The sequence below is a fragment of the Tursiops truncatus genome, chromosome 5, assembly GCF_011762595.2.
Source record: "Tursiops truncatus isolate mTurTru1 chromosome 5, mTurTru1.mat.Y, whole genome shotgun sequence".
In the NCBI taxonomy this organism is placed as follows: domain Eukaryota; kingdom Metazoa; phylum Chordata; class Mammalia; order Artiodactyla; family Delphinidae; genus Tursiops; species Tursiops truncatus.
This window is the reverse complement of record NC_047038.1, coordinates 97,281,001-97,297,008: the sequence shown is the minus strand read 5'-3', so window position 1 is coordinate 97,297,008 and position 16,008 is coordinate 97,281,001. Positions and strand designations below refer to the sequence as shown.

At 41.9% G+C, this 16,008-nt stretch overlaps 1 protein-coding gene across 5 annotated transcripts in view; it reads left to right on the top strand.

Moving 5' to 3' along the window:
- SCD5 (stearoyl-CoA desaturase 5) overlaps positions 1 to 16,008 on the top strand; it is a 157,454-nt gene that overhangs the window by 98,086 nt on the left and 43,360 nt on the right. For 4 of the 5 annotated variants that reach the window (XR_012332092.1, XM_073805400.1, XM_073805402.1 and 1 more), the window contains one exon: positions 5,528 to 5,733. Coding sequence is in view for 4 of the 5 variants with exons in the window: in XM_073805400.1 (XP_073661501.1) it covers positions 5,528 to 5,733 (206 nt within the window). In the remaining variant the exon portion in view is untranslated. Of the gene's footprint in view, positions 1 to 5,527; positions 5,734 to 6,973; positions 10,682 to 16,008 lie in introns of those variants that run through there. The other variant, XM_073805401.1, reaches the window with a different exon arrangement.

Below are 16,008 nucleotides of genomic sequence, written 5' to 3'. Positions count from 1 at the left end.
TTCTTGGGGACTTTCTGGGCTCTTCTTACAGGTTGCCAGTATTATCTGGAGGGAAATCAATACTGACCCAGTATCAACAGTGGGGAAAGCACCGAATGTTCTTCACTGTTTGAATAGGACAGTGTTGGCATCTGAACTGGGGGAGATTAAATTCAGACCCCAGAGACTGAGATAAAGTCTATTTCAAATGAGCCTTAGGGTCCCTAAAGAGTGGAGGCCACAGCATCTTTCCCTCTTTGACCCCCTTGATAAAACGACCCTTTTTCTCAGACAGGACATCATTACTCATAAGACACACACACACAAACATGCACACACACACGCATATACACACGTTCTACTCTAAAACTTGCCTATTGAAGCTAACATGTTGGTCCTAGTTTCTTTTTCACTACTGACTGAAAACAAAGATGTATTATGAATACAAGTGGAATTCCCTTTGGCTATGTTTTGAAGCCACCTGGTAAACTTTCCCTTTTGGAATTATAAGCAGCCACACAATTGAATTAGGGGACAGAACAACCACACTGGTGTCTGGTCAGAAGCAAGCAACTGTTTGCAGCTGTGCTAGGGGAAAGCCGGTCACTGGTTCTGCTTTCAGATCTGTTGACTGGGACAAGCTAAATGCTGTTTAACTTGGCCTTCATCTTGCTACCCAGAGCAAATTACGTGGGCCTTAAAAGACAGTTTCCCCTACTGCCATTTAAAGGACTTGATTCAAGAATTTATTCTGAACATAAAAGGAAGTTGGGGAAGAGTAGTTTTGACAGAGTGGGTTGCTTTAAAATCTGCTTCAGTGGAGCTTTTGAGATTGATTACCTTTGCTCAAGTCCCAGAGAATACACAAAGGCTGTGCTTATGGAGAAAAATCACCACATGATCAATTTCAATTTCTACAGTCTCAGCAGGGATCCCATTTAGGGATATTATCTATGATGGAGAGGGAAGTAATAGAGGTACAACACAAAGGATGGGTTTAAGTGAGGGCACTGTCACCCTGGTTGCGGTGTGATTGGTTGGTTAGTGCTAATAAGAACGAAGATAGGAGAAGGGTGACATAAATACACTATCATGTGTAAAACAGATAGCTAGTGGGAACCTGTGGTATAGCCCAGGGAGCTCAGCTTGGTGCTCTGTGATGACCTAGATGGGCGGGATGGGGTGGGGGATGAGAGGGAGGCCCAAGAGGGCGGGGATATATGTATACATATAGCTGATTCACTTCATTGTACAGCAGAAACCAACACAACATTGTAAAGCAATTATACTCCAATTAAAAAAAAAAGGCAGAAAAGGTAAGAGAAAAAAAAAAAGATATATCACTGACTGGATTACTAGATGAATATTACGGCTTCATAGTTTTTCCTAACCTGGGGCTGATGGCAGAAGCTGGGTTATTTTGATTCTGGAGTATAGAAATTTTAAAATAATGTTTCCCTCATATTACAAAAGAAAAACTTGATCATTATAACAACGTAGAAAATACAGACAAACTGAAAGAAAAAATTAAAAATCACCCACTGCCCCACTCCCTACGGAGAACAACTGTAAACATGTTGACTTATACTTTAAAATTTTTCTGTGCTTAAATACATATTTTTATTAAGAATGCATTCATTACTGCATCTTTTATTTTGAAAACTGTCTTTCACTTAACTACCTTCTACCTCATCTCTCCATGTCAGTACTACAATATCCCTTTTTGTGAGTTTTTAAATACAAAACCAACAGATGCTCTTGTTAAAAATTTCTGAGTATAGGATAAAATGTAAAAGTATTTCTCCTACCTCCCAGTCTTACCTCCCCTAAGGTAACCCTAAGACTTTAATATTTCACACACACACACACACACACAGACACACAAACACACACACACACACACACAGAGTATTCAATTAACTAATGTATCACAAGGTACAAAGTCAAATCCTGTTATGTGGAAATTCAGGGTTTTTCCAAGTTTTCACTTCAGTGAGCATCCTTGTGATTAAATATTTGCACACAGCTATGATTATTTCCTTAAGATAAACTCCAGAAAACGAATTGCACAATTTTAGCGCTTTTAATACATGCAGCACATTTGCCCTTCACATGGTTTGTGTCAATTTCTCCCTCCCACCCATACTCAACATTGAATTTTAAAAAATCTTTAAAAGTATAACACATATAGAAAAGTGTCCAAACCATGGGTTAGCCCTGTCCAATATGGTAGCCACCAGCCACATGTGGCTACTGAGTACTTGACATGTGGTTGGTCCAAGTTGAGATGTGCTGGAATTGTAAAATGCAAGCCCAGTTTTGAAATATGGGTACAGGAAAAGTATCATATAAAATATATCATTAATGATTTTATGCTAATAATATATTGAGTGATATTTTGGATGTAGTATGTTAAGGAAAAATATATGATTAAAATTGATTTTTTACTTGTTTATTTTCACTTTTTTAGTGTAGCTACTAGGAAAATTTAAATCACATATGTGGCTCACAATTGTATCTCTCTTGGACAGCACAAAGTAGGACGTGTTATGGCTTCTTGGGTAATGAAACCTGCCACGGAGGGGTATACTCCTGATTGGCTGTCTTCCTCTTCCTCTCCTGTTCCCCTGACCCCACCCCTGCCTGTGCCTCAGTTACAGCTAGCGCTCTTAGAACTAATGTAGCTCCCTTCACCACAACAATTCTTTGTCAGGAGTGATCAATAAACACAGGGTGAGTGTCCACTATTGAAGGCAATGGGGTATTAAGACCGTGATCTACCAGAACCGGCCATTAAGTACAAACTCGAAGTTGCAAGTTGAATCATTTGTTAATTGATTTGTTAGAAAGTGTACGTACTTAGGCTTCAGGAATTGCTGCTGGGTCGAGCATCATGCCCCTATTAAAATGTGCACGCAGAGCATGGACAGACGGAATACGCACACTTGACAAGTCAGTTTGTTGATGGAAGGTCACCATCTCTTGTCGGCCCTCAGCTTTCTCTTCCTCACACATTGACTGTACTAAACACACCCTCGGAACACACACCTTTTCATCAAACACAAATGCTCTTCCCAGGTTGGCTTCCACACCCAATCACTTCAGGGTAGAAGCAAAATGCAGATAAGTAGGAAGAAGAGGGCCCAGAGATGACCATGTGAATCTTACTTCCTTTCTGCCCTATTGTTGTCTTACATCTTGTTCTCTGAGTCACTTTTTCGCTGGACTCAGCTTTAGAGTTTAAAAAAAAAAGATTTTTTAAAGTACATCTTAAAGTATTTTTGGCTCGATTGTATGCTCGATTATTTGGAATGTGGCCCAAATCCTTGCTTCATTCCACTGCTTCAGTCAAAGTAGCTTCTGTCTGGAAGGCATTCAGGTAAGGGGGATTAAAATAAAGAAATATCTCTGTTCCATCTTGTCTTCATCATCATTCTTTTGTTGTTCTATCATGCTTAATTTTATGAGAATAATGTTTCTAGCCCTTTGGAACTCTCCACTTAGAGTTTTCTCTTTAAAAGACTCTCCCTCCTCTAAACTTGAAGAGTAAGGGAAATATCTTGTGGAAACGAGTGTGAACTAAGAACCGAAGGAGCACCATCTTTGTTCCGTTATTGGTTTGACTTACTAGATGAACTTGAATACATGTCTTCTAAACCTTAATTTTGCCATCTGTGGACTAGGGACAGAGTGTTCCCCCTCCTTCCTATGTTTAGTTGGGTTTGCAATAAAAGCAATAAACTGGATGCAAAAGTAATAAATTATTCCTTGGGCTGCAGTGGTCTTGACATTTGAAATTCCTTCCAGACTCCAGATTCTGTGATTATAAATAATAAATGCTTTCACTCTTTCCAACCACTGTGTTTCAACACACTGGTAAAATTTAAAGACCTCTTTCTTATCGCAGTAAGCCAGGCTACAATGTTTACCTTACACAGATTGCTAAGCACATTTTTCCCTCTTTATATTCAAAGCTGAGCCTATACTTCTTAAGGTCTTTCTACCTTCCCTCTTTCTGTCCCATTACCCAAGGGTTAAGCAAATTTTAAAAGTTTTCAATGGTGCTATAAAATGAACAAGGTTGAGTTGCCTTCCAGCAGCACTGGTTGAGCCAGAAAGACAAAAAACTCCATGAAATATTTTTTGGTTAAAAGAACTGTTAAAACTTTGAGGATGAAACAGTTCTCTCTCTTCTCATCAGCATGAAGAAGCCAATATCTGTGAAATGGCAGATTCCTAATGAAAGCATGACTAAGTACTGAATAGTATGGTATAAAACATTATTACCTTTTTTTTTAAAAAAAGAGCTTATACACTATATATATTTATTTTTATTTTCAGATTATAGTTGGCCCTTGAACAACTTGGGGGTTAATCCATCTATAATTTATCATTGGCCTTTCCTATCTGCAGTTCCTTTACATTCTCAGATTCAACCAACCTCAGACCATGAAGTACTATTGAAAAATATCCGTGTGTAAGTGGACCTGCACAGTTCAAACCTGTGCTGTCCAAGGGTCAACTGTAATTTTCCTACCAAAAGCACTACTTCCCAACCTAATTTGTCATCTCAAAGCTTTGAAAGCATTAGCAGATAAAAACAAATCTGAGTATACATCGAAAGTTTATAGGTCTCATTGGCCCATGGCTATAGCTAAGATTTCATTAACAGTGTCAGCTGAAATGCTGCCCTGATAGCTCACCCAGGACCTCCAGCTCCTGTCACTCTCTCCCGTCACCAGAGGGTCAACAGGCTGGTCCCCCATGTGTGCCTGAGCCCCACCCTGTCTGTGGGTTTGGCAGAGTCTGCTGGACTCTGATGCTTCTCCTTCCTTGGGCACCAGAGTCTCTCTTGGGATTCCAGTGAGTGCCCCCTGCCCCTCAGGCATTGCTGCTTCTCCATGTTGTAGATTCGGCCAAGTACACCAGATTCCACAAGGAGCCTAAGTCCCCTCCTCTCCTTTCTGTGACACACTGTTAGAGCAGTCCTCAAACAATATTATTTGTGCCTCGGTATTTTGCAGAGATTTGGTGAAGTACCTCTTTGCATTTTTACTTACTGACTTCCTCTTTGCTGTGTGTTGGACATGAACTCCATCAAAGAGGGGGAGGTAGGGCAGAGAGAGCCAGACCAAGAACTAACCCCCTTCCATACTCAAGGTTACACCTCTCCTCTGACCACCAAAACTTGAGGGCAGATGTCTGTCTTCTTGACATGAACGATCTCCCAGGAGACTTCGGTAACCAGAACTTTCTTCAGGTTTCCCCACTAGTTCACTCAACAAGGCTGAACCTCCTGCAGTGGGCACATTCCAAAGACAAGCTAAGATCCTCACTAAGTGAGGATGTACTCTTGTTTGGATGAAAACCACCCCAGACCAACCCCCAGCGATTGAACTTGAGGTTGAGAGATTGCGGTTGAGGGTGGGAGCAAGTATAAATCAGTGAGGAGGTGAGGGGGTGGGGCGGGAGGAGGGGAGGCTGAGGAACTTTGGGGAAGGTGCCAGGGTGTTTTAGCCCTTCACTCAGGTCTGCATTCTCTCTGCAGAACGACATCTTCGAGTGGTCCAGGGACCACCGAGTCCACCACAAGTACTCGGAGACGGACGCTGATCCCCACAACGCCCGCCGGGGCTTCTTCTTCTCCCATATCGGGTGGCTGTTTGTCCGCAAGCATCGGGATGTTATCGAGAAGGGGAGGAAGCTTGACGTCACCGACCTGCTGGCTGATCCTGTGGTCCGGTTCCAGAGAAAGTAAGTGAACGGACACCATCGATTGTCCCTGAGCGACAGGACCTGGAGGCAGGGCACAATGGGGTGCAGTAATATCCCCAAGCAGTTCTCTGCATAGCACTTACCCTGACGATTGGGTCTTCTTGTTAGGATTGCCGTCTGTTTATTCATTCCTTTTTATTTATTTTAATTTTTTAAATATTTTTTTATTATATATATGTATATTTTTAAATTCATTCCTTTTTGATCATTACGTTTTCCCCTGTTCACACATTTGTTTTGAATTTGAGCTTGATTTTGAAATGGATTTCCTTTAAGCCCACTTGTCATTTCCTTCAGACCCACCTGAACTACTGATTTCATGGAATGTTTCTGTAGTTGTCCTCGCTTGCTCATTCATGTTTCCCTGGGGTAGCGAGGAGGAAAGAGAGGACTTGCTTATTTTAGTGACACACTTGACTTCAACAGGACTGGACTCCCGCCAGGTCCCCTGCTCTGTTCTCCCTGAATTCTCTTGTAGTGAGGCCTCCTCTCCCCCAGCCCTTGGAAATGGTAACACCAGTAGGTTTCTGTGCAGGGAAAACGTGACCATGTAACAAAGAGCCTCAAAATGCTTGTGTGCACTAATGGTGTCAGCTGAGCATATTCAGTCTGTCAGCATTTGCAGGGTGGATCTATGTTCAACAAGCACATGGTGAAAGCTTGCCTGTTATCGTGCTGGCAAGTGGAGGGCAACCATGGTTCACGTTTTAACTAGGGAGCTGGCCTAGACTCTATCCATGTTGGTCTGGATCTGTAAAGTTGGCCACAATGAGAGCATTTATAAATGGGCTCGTTGCCCCAAAGCAATGGATTTATGTGCAAAGAGGGACAATTTGGGGATCACACTCTGGTGAGAGCCTTGAGATAATATGGTGAACAAGTGGTCACTGGACACCCATCTCCACTGACAGGCAGGAGTCATTTGAGGACTCATTCCAAACAGAATCTCCCAATAATGGAAATGGAGGCTGTGCCTTTGACACAAGAGATCCTTGCACGAGAGGAAGTATGGCTGAGAAATGTGCTCATTTTTCCCTCAGTGGATGGTGGTTGCAAAGGCTCACACTCGCTCTAAGGCTCAGTTTCAGCTGTAAAATGGGAATAAGAGTAGTACCTATCTCTTACAGCTTTTATGAGGACATAATGAAAAAAAATGTATGAGAAATGTCTGGCATTTATATAGTAAGAGCTTAGATCCATAATGTCTCTTATTCCACAGGCAGTGGCAACTCCAGAGGATTCCCTGTCTTTCCACCCCCTGCTTCTGTTGGCTTCACCATAGGGTCTTCTCTGTGCTCCTCCATACAGCTCTTTCAGGTGGACACAACCAGTATCAATAGCCAAAATTTTATAGTAGATGTTTTAAATTTACAATTAAATGATTTGTTGATTTTGATTTTTCACCATGAGAGTAAAAGAGGAAAATCTGCAAAATTCAGAAAAGTAGAAAGAAACTCATGCGCAGTCCAAACACACAAACACAGCCACGGTTCAGATTCTGTAGTATCTCCTTCTATATTTTATGTGTATATTTGACATATTTTACATGATGGCAGTCATACTGCTTATATAATTTTATGTCTTGACTTTTAACTTCAGATTATCTTGTAAACACCATTATCAAAGGCTGCATGGGTTCACCGTTTGAGTGTCATAGTTTATTTAACCATCACTCTGTGATGGGATACGTATGTCTTTTCCAATTTTGTGATATAAATGGTGTTGCTATACAATTAGTAATGCTTTGGGACAGTCAGACCTTAGATTAATTTGAAGATCTCAGATGAAGAGGCAGAGGATCTTCTGTTTTATTCCTGAGAACCAAGCTGAGAATAATAGTCTCTGACCAAAAAAAATGGTTTCTCTGACCAAAAAAAATGGAAGTTTTTTTTTTCATCTTTTCCCTTTAAAAAATATGGTAATCTGATTCATTAGGTGTATACTCATGGTACCTACATCCAAAGACTATTACTAAATGCAGGCAGAAGAACAAAGGCTATTTCGGCATTTTCCTTGAATAGTTATCTGAGAACATCTTTCATTTCCAGTCCAGTAACCAAAGGAGATTGTAGCTATCAGAAACCACTCACTCATATTATCATCTCTTATATATCATTGAGGTCCTGCTAGAAATCGGTGCTGAGAATACGACCTTAAAGATTGGTGTCAGTTCCCCCAGAATTTGCAGTCTAGCAGGGAACCCACAAATTAACTTACAGACAATTATGCTTTAGAGAGAAGAGTGCTATAATAGGGTAGAATAGATGGGGAGGTGGATATTTATCATGTCTCTCATTTCATAGAACTATATAGAGCCATTGAACTTTGGAGCTATGAGGGACCTTACAAATCAGTTAACCCCTGCCTTCCATTTTCCTATGAAAAAACTAATAAACGAAATTTAAATAGAAAGTTGGGGATAGAAGTTCTGTCAGTCTGTTTGGGCTGCTATAACAAAAATACTATAGCCTAGGTGGCTTACACAACAACCATTTATTTCTCACAGATTTGGAGGCTGGGAAGTCCAAGATCAAGGCACCAGCAGATTCAGTGTCTGGTGAGAGCTCTCTACCTAGTTCATAGATAGCTGTCTTCTGGCTCTGTCCTCACACGGCAGAAGGGGCAAGAGAACTCTCTGGGTTCTCTTTCATAAGGGCCCTAATCCTATTCATGAGGGCTCCACCCTCATGACCTAATCACCTCTCAAAGGCCCTCACTGCATTGAGGATTAGGTTTCAACATGCAAATCTGGAGGGGACACAAACATCAGTCTATAGCAAGTACCTACATCTCAGATTATTTGCGTAATGTCCTTTGGATTATGCCTCGTTGTCTGAAAGGAGCTACAACAGTTCTCTGCAGTGTGGGTGGACACTCGTGTCCTTTGGTAATTATCCAGCCTAGAGAACATGGAGATCCATAATCCAAAATGAGGCTTAGAATTACTGAACTAAAGGAAGAGCGCTTCCAAGATACACAACGATACTGTGGCCATTTGGGCGTTTTTCATGTTCATAAAGCCAGGTTACCAGTCCTGACAGTCAGACCATGTGGAGGAGATAAATTCCTTAAGGAATAAGTCCTTGCACATAGGGGTGGGAGCTGGAGTGGTCGATCCTATCAGCAGTGGCACTGTCATATCAGGTCTCAGTCCCTGCTACCCTAGGCTGAGTGGGGGGCTTCCTGAGAAACAGAGAAAGGTGCCCAGCTCATTTGGGACCCAGTCCTGGGCCATTTCAGTGGCACCTCTTAGAGAGTCCCTCTCCTGGTCACAATTCCCATCCGTTTCTCTGTAGTCCTCCTAGGGCAAAAGTCCCTGTTCCAGTTTTGGTGGCCGGGGTTTGTTGCTGATTCCACTCCCTCCTAGGGAGCAATGTCTGTACAAAGAGACCCAGGTAAACACTTGGAGAGTTTCCTCAAACAGGCAGATGTGTAAATGAGAAGGACCCAGGATCTGGAGACTCCTCCTTCAGTCAGAACACCAGCACCAGTATTGCAGTTGCTTGATCCACAGTGCGTGGCCATCCTAATGACAGCTCACCAAAGACAAGCTTGCCTGAGAGCCAAGCTTGATCAGCTTTCCATTATACAGTCTCATAAAAGAGAGAAGATAGCAGCATTAAGGGTAACAGGGAAACAGCACAGTTCAAGCTATAGTTCCAGGCTTTTCCTCTAAAAGATAACTTTACCAAGGCTGTTACAAGTAGTTAACTGGACTACTTCAGGTTTCTCTCTATTGTCAAGTTGTGAATGATGAAAAGGCAGGCATTAGGAGGTGAGAGGGAGAGGAGCCAGTGGTAGCACATTTAGACTGTGGTATTTCGGGTCCCTGCCCTGGCCCCTGTGCCTTCAAGGGCCATGCTTCTCCCTGCAGGGCGAAGAGATCACAGGGCAAAGGTGCATGCCACCTGGAACCTCCTCCCACTTCTAGACTGTGCCTTAGGGTCCTAGGATCCTAAAATTCCCTGCCCAAATGGCTCTGAGCTCACTTTCAGAGCCTACAGCAGCCTTTTCCCAGGCTCTGTCCTCCTAGAGGGAAGTGTGTGCCCCATAGACCCGAAGAGTGGCCGAGGGGCAGTGTTGGCCTGGGGATGAGCTTAGAAGCATGGGCTTGGATGTCCACACAAAGCAGACAGAGCTGGGTTGGGAAGAGAAGGGATTGGGCTACAAGCTAGGGGCTCCCACCTCTGCTCTTGGGCTAGGCCCTGCAAACGTTGGGGGTGAGCCTAGAAGGGCCTACTTATAAGGCTGACAGTGGGTCTGTCAGTTGGGAATTGTGTTTGGCTTAAACAAGATAGAAGTTAGTTTCTCTCACATGTAAAAGAATCATGGAGGTCCAGGTTATGGCAGCACAGGGCCAGTAGAGAACCGGATTCTTTTACTTTCTTGCTTCTTGAGGTAGGCTTGTATAGCTATAAACTTCCCTCTTAGAATTGCTTTTGCTGCATCCCATAGGTTTTGGATCATCATGTTTTCATTGTCATTTGTCTCTAGGTATTTTTTGATTTCCTCTTTGATTTTTTCAGTGATCTCTTGGTTATTTAGTAACGTATTGTTTAGCTTCCATATGTTTGTGTTTTTTACGTTTTTTTCCCTGTAATTCATTTCTAATCTCATAGCATTGTGGTCAGAAAAGATGCCTGATATGATTTCAATTTTCTTAAATTTACTGAGGCTTGACTTGTGACCCAAGGTGTGATCTATCCTGGAGAATGTTCCGCGCGCACTTGAGAAGAAAGTGCAATCTGCTGTTTTTGGATGGAATGTCCTATAAATATCAATTAAATCTATCTGGTCTCTTGTGTCATTTAAAGCTTCTGTTTCCTTATTTATTTTCATTCTGGATGATCTGTCCATTGGTGTAAGTGAGGTGTTAAAGTCCCCCACTATTATTGTGTTACTGTTGATTTCCCCTTTTATAGCTGTTAGCAGTTGCCTTATGTATTGAGGTGCTCATATGTTGGGTGCATATATATTTGTAATTGTTATATCTTCTTCTTGGATTGATCCCTTGATCATTATGTAGGGTCCTTCCTTGTTTCTTGTAACATTATTTTAAAGTCAATTTTATCTGATATGAGTATTGCTATTCCAGCTTTCTTTTGATTTCCATTTGCATGGAATATCTTTTTCCATCTCCTCACTTTCAGTCTGTATGTGTCCCTAGGTCTGAAGTGGGTCTCTTGTAGACAGCATATATATGGGTCTTGTTTTTGTATCCATTCAGCAAGCCTGTGTCTTTTGGTTGGAGCATTTAATCCATTCACGTTTAAGGTAATTATCGATATGTATGTTCCTATGACCATTTTCTTAATTGTTTTGGGTTTGTTTTTGTAGGTGCTTTTCTTCTCTTGTGTTTCCCACTTAGAGAAGTTCCTTTAGCATTTGTTGTAGTGCTGGTTTGGTGGTGCTGAATTCTCTTAGCTTTTGCTTGTCTGTAAAGCTTTTGATTTCTCCCTCAAATCTGAATGAGATCCTTGCTGGGTAGAGGAATCTTGGTTGTAGGTTCTTCCCTTTCATCACTTTAATTATATCATGCCGCTCCCTTCTGGCCTGTAGAGTTTCTGCTGAGAAATCAGCTGTTAACCTCATGGGAGTTCCCTTGTATGTTATTTGTCGTTTTTCCCTTGCTGCTTTCAATAATTTTTCTTTGTCTTTAATTTTTGTCAGTTTGATTACTATGTGTCTTGGTGTGTTTCTCCTTGGGTTTATCCTGTATGGGACTCTCTGCACTTCCTGGACTTGGGTGGCTATTTTCTTTCCTATGTTAGGGAGGTTTTCAACTATAATCTCTTCAAATATTTTCTCAGGTCCTTTCTCTCTCTCTTCTCCTTCTGGGACCCCTATAATGCAAATGTTGTTGCATTTAATGTTGTCCCAGAGGCCTCTTAGGCTGTCTTCATTTCTTTTTTCTTTATTCTGTTCCACAGCAGTCAATTCCACCATTCTGTTTTCCAGGTCACTTATCCATTCTTCTGCCTCATTTATTCTGCTATTGATTCCTTCTAGTGTAGTTTTCATTTCAGTTATTGTATTGTTCATCTCTGTTTGTTTGTTCTTTAATTCTTCTATGTGTTTTTTCTGTATTTCCTCTAGGTCTTTGTTAAACATTTCTTGCATCTTCTCAATCTTTGCCTCCATTCTTTTTCCGAGGTCCTGGATCATCTTCACTATCATTATTCTGAATTCTTTTTCTGGAACGTTGCTTATCTCCACTTCATTTAGTTGTTTTTCTAGGGTTTTATCTTGTTCCTTTATCTGGTACATAGCCCTCTGCCTTTTCATCTTCTCTGTCTTTCTGTGAATGTGGTTTTTGTTCCACAGGCTGCAGGACTGTAGTTCTTCTTGCTTCTGCTGTCTGCCCTCTGGTGGATGAGGCTATCCTCTTTTATCTTTCTGCTCCACCATCCTTAGCATGTGACTTTCAGTCTTTCATTCTGAGGTCCAAGGTTACCCCTAGAGCTCCATGCAAAAGGAAGGTGGGAGGTGGGGTGGGGTTAACACTGCTCAATTGAGTCAGTTTCCTATCAGGAGCTTTCCCAGAAGACACTCACAGCTGATCCACCTAACTGTATTTGCACTCAAGGGAAATTAGGATGCAGTCTCTTGGATGATGTATTGCACCCCTGAATAAAATCCTGGTTTTGTTTCTATGGAAAAAAGGGTGAGTTGATATGGAGTAAGCAGTTAGTCTCTGCCATAGTTATTTAATTGTTCTGCCTTAAGCAAAATGATTGGCCGTCACAAGTTACTCAGTCTTATAACATTTTGTTATTAAGCAAGTGAGTAGCCTTTCTGTCTCCATTTAGTGAGCAGAAACTGGAATCTCAAATAATTTTTCTGAGATGGCAGAATGTGGATAGAGTCCAGAGGCTGTTTCTCCTAATGCTTTGCTTATCCCATTGATTCCCATCTTAGATGAGAAATTCCTCTAGAAGTAACATGCAGACACGTGCATTTTTGAAGTAACTGACAAGGATGCCGGTGTAGTCCAGACAGAGGAAAGTAAAGTCCTTGCCTCATCACCATGGTGATGGGATAAGCTAAGAGAAAATGGATGGAATGATACAGAAGAGTGAAGCACTTGTTTTGGTGCCCTTGGAAGAGATGAAAATGTGTAAATATTGTCATTTCAGGAAGAAAGGCACTTGAATGGCTAGAATCTTTTTGAGGCCGATTTCACTTCAATTTGTCACCTGATCTGTTATCATTTGTCTTTTTTTTTCTCCATTTTCAAGGACAAGCACCAAATCTCTCAGTGATACCTTCCTCCTTATGACTTTGTGTCAGTCCTGTCTGTGTAAACCCTAAGTGTATTTCTCTGTTGGGGACGATCACATAGCCAGGATAGAGCATCCAGACAAATCTACAACTGACTCATCTTCACTTCCCTACCCTCGCAGCTTCATCTCCCACTTGGGGGATCTCTTAGGGGGATGGGATGAGTCATCTGGGGACTTACAACCAACCTGACTCCATCTCTGTTGACCAAATCCATTGCTCTTTGATCCAGGTTCCATGTTGGGTCTTGGGGAGTCTCTCCCTACTCTGAGTTCATTTGCCTTGGGGCCCTACCCTAACTGTTGCTAGGTTAATACAACAATTCTTGTCTAGAATTTAGTGACTTTGAATGGCTGAACACATTGGTTGGCTAATTGTATCTCGTGGAAAACTCTATAGAAATAACCTCCAAAGGAGAGGTTCTGGATAATGAGACGTTCAAACATCTAAACATGTGGAGGAGATTTGGGGACAGACATGGAGGTGGGGCCTTTCAAGCACAAACACCCTCTGCCAACTGCCTTGCTCATCAGTTACTCTTGGTTTGACCACTTCCTGTTTCGCTTGGGTCCTTGATGGTCCTGCAACAGCTGAACCAAACTGTCCTCAGGGTGAGCATCACTCAGCCATGCTGTACGTAGAGCCCAGCTCTTTGGCATCCTCTCTGCCCACTCACACCTCAATAATGGAAGCCATGAGGTGCATGGCGTTTCTCAGGGCATCCAGCTTTCTTTCCTTTTCTGCATGTATCACTTTTTTTTTTTTTTGGCAGTACACGGGCCTCTCACTGTTGTGGCCTCTCCCGCTGTGCAGCACAGCCTCCAGACGTGCAGGCTCAGCGGCCATGGCTCACGGGCCCAGCCGCTTCACGGCATGTGGGATCTTCCCGGACCGGGGCACGAACCTGTTTCCCCTGCATTCGCAGGTGGAGTCTCAACCTCTGCGCCACCAGGGAAGCCCTGCATGTATCACTTTTAATTCAACAACTGTGTTTTGAGCATCCACTACATACCAGGCTCTAGGTGCTGGGGATGGAACAATGAACAAGAGAACCAGATTCTGGATGGTGCTTTCTCTTTCTCTCTAGAGCCCCCATTTGGGTTTGGGAATGTGAGAGAGGAAGCCTCGCCAGGCATCTGCCCCAGCCTGACTGGTTCTGTCTCTCCTGGATGGCTTTCCTGCTCCCTGTTCCATCTGTCCTGTTATTCAGTCCCTGTCCCATGAAGCTGTTTTTGGTTCACTTCCTCTTGTTGATTTGCCTCTTGTCTCTGCTGTCTTTGTCTGTTTACCTGCCAGAGTGCTTTGTTCCTCCCTGTACCCTTCTCTGCACGAGGACATTTTCCCTCATCTGTCATACAGTATTCTCCAAGCCTTGATGTTCTCCATGTCTTCCTCTCCCTCAGCTTCTTGAGAGAACAAAAACCATTCAGCCTATTGCTTAGGCGTTTTCTTGATGGGGAGATGAGTGTTCTTTTTCCTCTTGTATTCTCCCTCACTCCATCATCTTGCTCTGGTTTATTCTTTTCATACATTCATTGTATATGTAAACATTCCTTCTCCTTGAATCTTCTCTTTTATTTGTGAGGGATAGCCTATGCTTGGTTAACAGCTTGAGCCCTGGAATCTTCTGTCCTCACCTTAAAACTGTCACATCTTATCCTGGCTCTAAAAATTTTGAGAATGAAATAATTTTTTCTTTGAATAATTTTCTCTGCATCCAGCTGTAGTTGACAGGAGTTAAAGCTCTAAATTTCTGAGGTCCAAGGACTTGATAAAAATCAACGGAATAGATGTGAGCTGTGTTCAATTAGATCCCTTTTGTTAAAAGTCAACGGAAGAGGTAAAATATTCCAAGCTAAAATTTGGCCTTTTCAAGGAGACTGCTGTAACCAAACAGCTGAATGATACTCTGGGATATAGGACAGAGATGATTCAATATTGAGGTGGCAGCACCAACACCAGAATTTCCCTATTTTAGTGGCTAAAAACTTGGGCAAGGGAGAAACCAGTATGGCACATAATTCAAGAACTCATCTTGACTTTTTAAAAATTTCCAAGTCAAAATGTCATTTGTTTGCCTCTGTAAGAGGTATTTTTCCTAATAGGACTTCAGGAGAAGTTGCCTCTGTGTGTGTGTGTGTGTGTGTGAGAGAGAGAGAGAGAGAGAGAGAGAGAGAGAGAGAGACAGAAAATACATCAACTTCATTAGTATCATTTTTCTTTCCCCACATTGACCATCCATTTCAATGTGAGAAATTCCCCTGGCAAGATGAGGAGACAGTTTCTCAAATATCTGGAATCTGAATACTTCAAACACGAGCATGTTAGACATATTAATCAATAGGTGTCAATGAATTCTTGAACTGCTGTTTGTAAAGTGTTATCTTGGCTTCATTGTTGATGGCAATAAAGGCATCTTCATGTATCTTCGAGTCACTTCAGTAGCCAATAATAGCTGCCATTTATTAACTGCCCACTATGTACTTATATTATGTCTTTACACACGTTATCTCTGATCCTTTCAATAACTCTGTCATGTAGATGATGGTACCTGGATTCTGGACTTGAATTCTAAAGATTCTGGCTCCGCATGGCCTTGATTAACCAAGTCAAAAAAAAATAGTATGTGTTTGCACTAAATTATTCTTTCCCTAGTAAAATATTATTTTACTACCAAAACTGAGAAGAAATCTTAGCTAGTTTTCATGTAAATTTTAAATAATTACATAGAAGTCAAAGCAAGATTCGAATGACATTTGAAAGATTAGTTTGACAAAATGAAAGACATTTTGGTGCAAGTAGATATCAGTCTCACTAATATTTAGACATTATCAATTCCTGGCTCTCTTTCTAGACCACGTAGAGAATAGTGTTTTAATATTTTCTCGGAATAAACAGTTCTTCAAGTCATGTATAAGGTTCCAGCCCCAAAGCTTCAGCCAGTAGACAACAACCCTTATAAGAAACTTCTGT